Here is a 7,648-nt window from a genome sequence, read left to right as displayed (position 1 = left end):
AGCTCCTACACCCCTCTTCATCGTCAACCACATATTCTACACTAGACAGGAAGCAAACCCATTTACTTTAATTAAGCCTAATAAGAGCTATCCCCGGCAGAGAATGGAACTGGGTTTTGCCCTTTAATGCCTCTTCTGCCTCCATGTGGCTCTAAGCAGTCAAGGCTATTGTGGTTAGAAGGTCACTGGGAGAAAGGAAGGCAAGCAAGAGAGCCTCTCTACCAGAACAGGAAGGGCAGAAATCAGACTCAGAAAGGGCTCCCCACCTTTTGAGGAGGAAGCAGCTCCAAGCTCTGCTCCGTTCCAGCCACACTTCTGCTTGCACAGTCCCAAGAATTGGGAACTCAGTCCCTGAAGCAAGACAGCTCTTTACCCCCCACCCCATCCCAAGTGTCCTCAGGAGGGAAACAGGTCCAAGAAGGACAAAGGAGTTGTCCCACAGCTCTGCAGCCCTTTCTTGGGGAAAGCTCAGAGAGGAACTCTCCATTCCTCTGATCCCAACTCTATCGCAGGCATCTCAGACCAGCCTCTCGGCCAGCTATAGCAGCAACCACCATAAACCCCAGTGCCTGGATAGGAATGCGAGGGATCCCGACACAGTGGGCTCCGTGAGAGTGACGGTGGGGTGCAGGACATGGTCCATGGTGCACCAACCTGGTCTGCCCAATAGTTCTCATCTCATGCCTGGAATCCGGTCTGCCCTGACATCTGAAGTTCCTCCGGCCATGTCTGGAGCTGCAAAAGAAGTTCATTTGCCTTACATCTGGGTACTGAGGGGAACTGGGCCCTAAAGAGGTAGGCAGAAAACCACACACTGCCTACTGTGCACCAGGACATCAACGAGTGTGCTCCAAAGTTGCAGTCCACGAATCCTAGCGAGTTAAAAGATTAGTACGCCTATTTACAGAGAAGGAAAGTGAGTCACAGCGAAGGGCACAAACCTAAGACAACCCAGCCAGGGAACACAGAACTGGGGTCCAACAAGTCTCACTGTTGCTTAAGGAACTGAGTCTTCGGTTAGGATGTTTCTGTAAGGTGAGTGGACCAGAGCTGATGGCCACGATCAAAAGTCTCCCACCCACCTCAAACCGAGAACACGGGGACGCAAAACACTCACGCATGCGCAGTCCAGGTGGCCATCGAACGGGATAAAGCATAGCAAGGGGAACTGTCCAGGGATATTGGCCCAAACAAGTTCCGGCTCCGCCTCTATGTTAATAACATGCAGATATATGTAAATTTTCAATGCAACTGCTTAAACCTTTGGGAGCAATAGGGTGACACCGGAGCAGTTGCTATGGAAATTCAAAAGAGATATTTTACCCCCCCCCCCGCACCAGCAGGCGCACAGACACGTGTACAAAGACCCAGGGTTCCTCGCTCTAGAGCCCAGAGGATCTCGGAGTGACAGAGGGTGTGAACCGGAAGGAACTCGGGAGACTGAGCCCAACCTGGGGGTGCCAACGCCTGTCCTGATGGGGGCGGGTGCAGTTCGCTAAAACCCTTTGGGCAGCGGGCGACTCCTCCTCGGCCTAGCAACTAGGGCCTTGCCCGGCGTTGCATAGCAACATTCCTAGAACCTAGCAACCGCCGATCACACCCCCTAGCAACGTCATGCCAAGCTGCGTTCCAGGTCCCTATCAAGAGATAAGCAAAGGGCTTGAGAACTAGGAGCAGAAGGTGGGTGGGGAGTCATATGCCCAGCCCCCACCCCGAGGCAGGATGGAGGGTTTCGGGGTCGATCTATAACCCGCTCCCCGGGGCGAGTTGTCTGTCAGAAGGCCGCGCTTGCACCCCCGCTTATGGAAGGGCAAACTGAACCTCTAAGGGCAGGCCCCGGGGTGGGCAGAAGCTAATTCCCCCCACACACACACACCATGCCTCTGCTGTCTCTCCAGGAGAAAGCCACGACCCGGGAGAGACTTGTATTGCGGTTTCCCCAACCCCAGCAGCGTTAGGAAAGCCACCCAAGTTGTGGGCTCCGAGAGGAGCTGCAGGTTTGCATAGTAATTTGCATCATTTGCATTTAGCGCTGAGGCTGCGGCAGTCCCTTGCCCTCTGAGCCAGAGGAGTTCCCTCAAGAACCCCGTTTCTTTCCCTGCTTCATCTGCCCAGCATACTCTCGCTGCTCCTACTTACAACCCACTCTCGCCCACCTTCCCCTCTTCCAACGCTCCCACTTTCTCATCTGCCCCCAGCTCAGACTCATTCCTGCCAGCCCCGACCACCATCCCAAGGTAAAGGGCCCCCTCTGCTGTCGGCTGGGGGTAGGGCAGCCGTAGAGCTCTTGGGGTAGAAAGAGGCATGCTTCTGATACTGCAGCAAGGGGGGTGGGGGTGGGGGCGAAGGTAGGGTAGGAGAAGTAGAGGGGGTTTAGGGAGTGGTCCTAGGTGAATTCGTCTGGGGAAGCTAGTCAGTCCCCAGGCTCAAAGCTGCTGTGAGAAGCTCACTCCATACCTAAGGCAAAACAGCAGCGGTCAACCTCTATACCACTCAACAGGCCCGAAGGTCTTCCCAGGCCTAAACCTTGGCTGTCTCAAGCAATTGGCAGGGCCTGCAGAAAGCATTCACCTTCAACAGAGACCCCACACACAGAGAGCACCGAGGTCACAGACATATACTCAGAAGCCCCTCAACATTATGATATTTTGTGCCAACCCCTGACCTATCTAAAAGAAAAATTGTCTTCCAAAATTTAAAACCACTCCTGGAGCTGTGGAGCAAGAGAGGTAGCAACTGGCCAGTACACAAAGCTAGCCAAAATGGTGAGCTTCTGGTTCCTAGAGGAGCCTGTCTCAAAACAGTCAAGTGGGCATCGAAGGAGGAAGGCACCAATGCTCTTCTCTGACCTCTGAGACCCACAGAAGTATGTGCACACCGTAACTGAATGATAAAACTAAGCCACTCCTGTGGCTTTCCTCATACCTCTGCTTGTTCCGTTCTCTCTCCTTCAACTGGTCTTTCTTCTCTCCCACCACTGATCTGGCCCCTTAATTCAGATTTTTTTTTTTAAAGACAGTGTATTTATTAGTCAGGGTTCTTTAGAGGAATAGAACTTATTGTAAAAGGATATGGGAGTTACTAAAGTGGCTTACACACATGCCGTGGTCCAGCTGGTCTAACAATGGCTGTCTACCAAGGTAAAGACAAGAATCCGGTTCAGTCCGCAAGGCTGTCGGACTCGATTGAGAGAGCAAACAGACCAAGAGCAAGCTTCCTTCCTCCACAGTCTTTGTACAGGCACCGGAAGGCGTGGCCCAGGTTAAAGGTGGATCTTCCCACCTCAAAAGATCCAGATTAGACATGGGTCTTCCTGCTTCAAACGATTTAATTAAGAAATCCTTCAAAGGCGCTCCCAGCCATCTAGATTTAAGTTGACATGAAAGAACAGCCATCACAGAGAGGGTTCCACAGACAGACTGTACGGCACTGGCTGGTCTTGAACTAGTTATATAGAACAGTCTAGATTCCGATTCGAGAGATCTACCCGCCTCTGCCTCCTGCGTGTTGGGATTAGACCCAACATGCTCACATTTTTTTTTTTTTTAATGTTTCCAGAAGCCACATTGAAAGGGCTTTGTCCTGGGACAAAGTGATGGATGGTTCAGGACCCCACCCCACCCCACCCCAGCCTCCAATCAGCAACTGGGGAAATCATGCATTTGTGCAGAAAAATTCAAAGATACTTCTAGCCACACCTGGATGGGACTAGAGACTCCTTCTCAGCCATCAGATGCAATTCTTAGTTTGCCAAGTTTTTATTGAACCAAAAATCAACATCAAACAGACTGCAGAACAGAAACAAACTGGGCAGGTGTGGGAGAGCTCACTTGCTGTTACGCTGGTAAAGGAATCAGCACTCCTGTTCTGGAGGCTCTAAAGGGTCAGGCCCCTCAGGTCAGAGACAGTCAGAGCCACCTCCATCCAAAGGGCCCAAAGAAGGCCCAGGAGGATCTGGAACTGCAGATACTACGGTGGATGGGAGGAGGGAATCCTGGCTTTGAGGCAACAGTGACGCTTGAAACTGGTGACTCATAGTCACTAGGGCCTTGAGGTGCTGCAGTAGATCATGGTGGAAGCAGGAAGCCCTGTGGAGGTGCTGCCCATGGCCAATGCCCGGGAACACTGGTCCTGCTGAATTGGGATGCTGGGAGTAGTGCCAGCCTGCTTCTGGGGACCACTGTCCCCACCCAGGTTTCTGCCTCCCCCTGCCTCTGGGGAGGCTGTGGGGAGCACAAACACTCCTTGGAGCCAGGCTGCCCTTGGCCAAGCTCAGCTTTGGGTGCTCCTCATGGAGAGACGATCTGCTTGGGGTGGCCTCTGACCTCCTGTCCTCTGGCGAGTATTGTATCCTTTCCACGGTTTTGCTGAAGGACACCGTCTTTGGAACCTTGTTCCACACGGGGTTGGACATAGCTATGTCTGGAAGCTCATCCTTCGGGAACAGCACAGCTAATAACAGGCTTGTGTGAGTAGTTTTAAGACCTGAAAAGAGAAGGAAGAGGTTCCCAAAACCTGGAGGAAATCAACACACACACACACACACACACAGGCAAAAGCAGCAGCAGTGGATCTGGAGGTTTGGTCATGAGAACTTCCTGACACTAAGGTGGGGGAAGCAAGCAGGCAAATGACCTGTCTCAGAGTGCTCCATCTAGGTGATCAATGGCCATCTGGCAGAGGTAAGGCCATGGTTTGACCTCAAGGCTTAATGAAGACAGTCAACACCATCCCCAGAGTTGGTGCATTATCTGTCTTTGAGCCTACCACAAACTGAGGCAATGGCTTATTGAAGAAGGAATGAATGAATGAATGAATGAATGAGAGGTGAATGTATCACTGAGAGAGACCTTGTGAACAAAGGTGTACATGAACAAGCTGGCAGCTATGTCTCAACACAAGCTAGGCTTTTGCCCAGAGCTGCCCAATAGAAGAGATGCCAACCTACCTCTAGTCCTGGGAACTGCAGCCCACCAAGATGTGACGACTTTTGCTTCAGGGCAGGCTGGCACGATCTGCTCGTGAGTCCCCAAGGTCTTTTCCACCGGTGATTTCCTAGGGCCACGCCTAGGCAGATCCCTGCCCTGAAGCCAGGTCTAGCTAGTGCAGCGGCAGACACACCTATTCCTCTTAGCTGCTATGACTGTTGCTGCAAGTTGTCTGGATCTGCCTCTGTCCTGCTACAGTTCCTTGGATCAAATGTGACTGTGCTGTAGTTCTATTCGGGTGTGTGTGTGTGTGTGTGTGTGTGTGTGTGTGTGTGTGAGTGTGTGTGTGTGTGTGTGTGAGTGTGAGTGTGTGTGTTATAACTGGTTCTCACCTGGGCCCCCCAGAGGGCGCAGCCTGGCTGGCAGAGGCTCAAAGGCAGGCAGGGGCAGCAGGACCATTTTCACATGCTGCACAGCGGCCAGGCAGTGACACTGCTTGTTATTGAGGTAGGAGTAAAGCAGACGGTAGTTCTGGATGTCCTGAGACCCGTGGGGACACAATCTGATCACACAGACGTCCTGGAGAATACAGAGGAAGTGGCAAAAGAGCAGTCTACAGGTTCACTCAGGGTCAGCAGACCTCTGAGAGCCTACTTCCTCTAGAGCAAGGGTTCTCAACCTCCCTAATGCTGAGCCCCTGTAATACAGCTCCTCGTGCTGTGGTGACCCCAACCATAATGTTATTTTTGTTGCTACTTCCTGTGATTTTGTTACTGTTATGGGGCATAATGTAAGTATCTAATACTTATGCAGGAAAGCTGATGGCCCCTGGGAAAGAGTCATCATGATCCACAGGTTGAAAACTGCTGCTCTAGAAAGAAGTAGGGAGGTCTGGAGAGATGGCTCAGTGGTTAAGAGCTCTTCCAAAGGTCCTGAGTTCAAATCCCAGCAACCACATGGTGGCTCACAACCATCTGTAATGAGATCTGATGCTCTTCTGGTGTCTGAAGACAGCTACAGTATACTTACATATAATTAATAAATCTTTAAAAAGAAAGGAAAAAAGAAAGAAGGAAGAAAGGAAAAAAGAAAGAAGGAAGGAAGGAAGAAAGAAAAAAGAAAGAGAAAGGAAGGAAGGAAGAAGTAGGAGGGAAAAGGTAATCTTGTCCAGGGTCACTGGTGAGCTAGATGGGAGGGAAGAAGCTGAGAAGTGGGGGCAGAGGAGAGGGTGTCCTAAGAGCAGGAAGCTTACCTTTATCTTGGATGAGCCCATACGATCTAGAAGATCCCAGACATGGTTTGGAGGGAGGCGGCCTGCTGAGCGAATGACCTTGGGTAGAGCCTGGGAGGAGCAGGTGATTGGTCAGCACCTAGCTTCCCACCCTCCTAGGCAGATGCATTTCCCATTACCTCAGGCCTAAGTCAGAGAAGGAGAAGGGCAGGCAATGTATCTGAACCCTCAGGGACTCCCTAACTAACTAACAGTTCCCCAACAATCACTCCAAAAACCCTCCTGTGAACCTAGGAGCCCCAGGATGTTCCCCCTAAGACTCTCCTTAAGTCTTGGGGTAGAGTTATTAGCCTCAGTGTGTCAGGATCTGGTTAGAGTATCATCTGCTCTCATGCTTGGTTAGCACATGGCTCACTGGATGAATTACCAACTGGGCTGAGAAGGGTGTAAGGGAGTCCTTGTAAACATAGGTACCTGGATAAGCTGACTGCTGTGTCCCAAGATCAGTTGTGCCTTCGTCCGGAAGTGCTTGATGGAGAACATATCCAGTAAGCCCTCCCAGGGTGGAAAACTGGGCAGGCTGTGTTTGGGCTCAGCAGCCATCTGGAGCCTAGAAGAAGGGACAGGGCAAAGCCAAGCAGAGTCATTCATTGGGATGTCCCAGGGTCCCTTTAGTTTGCAGAGCTGGTACTGTGTTCTTACTGCAGAGACCTGAACACTGGTCCAAGCATGGGTCTTGAGCAGGAGGGAACCGGGAAGCTTCGTGAGTTCCACTTCAGATAGAAAAACACAGGCACGAAAAGGACTACGTGGTCATAAAGGAAGAAGCTCCTGCAGTGTGTGGATGCTGTTACTCCAGCTGGTGGCCTCTCTCACCCAGGATGCTGGGTTGCTCACCTGTTGGCCTCTGGTCCCATACCTGTCTTGAGGTTCCTTGGGGGGTGTCTTCCCAACTTGGAACATCTCTGGAGAGGACCCAGGAGCTGGACTTGCGGCTTTCTGGATGGCATTTTCCTCCCTGTTCATGGTGGCCCCAGGGAAGGCTGGCAGTTTAGTTGAGGACTCCTGATCTGCAAAGAGCAGGGGCAAGAATTAAAATGTGTATACAGAGGGAGAAGCCAGCCCACAGCCTGACTTGAACCAAGTCTTGAGCCAGCTTCATTCCAAGGTGACCTGTGGCACAGGCACTTCTGTCTTGTCCCCTTCAAACTCGGCTACCCACCCATGCTGTGGCTGATGCCAGCTTGTAACTCTGGCTGGTCACCGTTCTCAGCCTCCTTCTTGCCTTCCTTCCCACACGTGCAGATTTGGCAGTTAGAGTCACAGAGGTGGTGCTGACACCAATCTGTGGTATCCTCCAGGGGGGTCATCAGGGCCTGTAGGCTGCACTCGCTGGGAACCTGGAAAGCACGGGTATAGAAGGGTTTAGATGGTGGGATGGCAAGGTCAGGAGTCCTCTGTACGTAGAGAGCCTCGAGAATCTGGTTTA

At 51.8% G+C, this 7,648-nt stretch overlaps 1 protein-coding gene across 1 annotated transcript in view; it reads right to left on the bottom strand.

The window, feature by feature from the left end:
- Nucleotides 1–1,612: 1,612 nt before the first annotated feature.
- The window catches only part of SPOCD1 (SPOC domain containing 1), a gene marked incomplete at both ends in the record, with an annotated part of 29,055 nt that continues 23,019 nt past the window's right edge, over nt 1,613–7,648 (bottom strand). Inside the window, 8 exons of the mRNA XM_080921248.1 lie at nt 1,613–1,637; nt 2,140–2,261; nt 4,241–4,485; nt 5,321–5,507; nt 6,181–6,270; nt 6,634–6,769; nt 7,079–7,229; nt 7,382–7,559. Of these exons, the coding sequence (XP_080777374.1) occupies nt 1,613–1,637; nt 2,140–2,261; nt 4,241–4,485; nt 5,321–5,507; nt 6,181–6,270; nt 6,634–6,769; nt 7,079–7,229; nt 7,382–7,559 (1,134 nt within the window). The remainder of the gene's footprint in view (nt 1,638–2,139; nt 2,262–4,240; nt 4,486–5,320; nt 5,508–6,180; nt 6,271–6,633; nt 6,770–7,078; nt 7,230–7,381; nt 7,560–7,648) is intronic.

Source organism: Micromys minutus, assembly GCF_963924665.1.
Source record: "Micromys minutus genome assembly, chromosome: 9".
NCBI lineage: Eukaryota > Metazoa > Chordata > Mammalia > Rodentia > Muridae > Micromys > Micromys minutus.
Note: the sequence above shows the minus strand (reverse complement) of the source record. Positions and strands in the feature narration are given on the sequence as shown.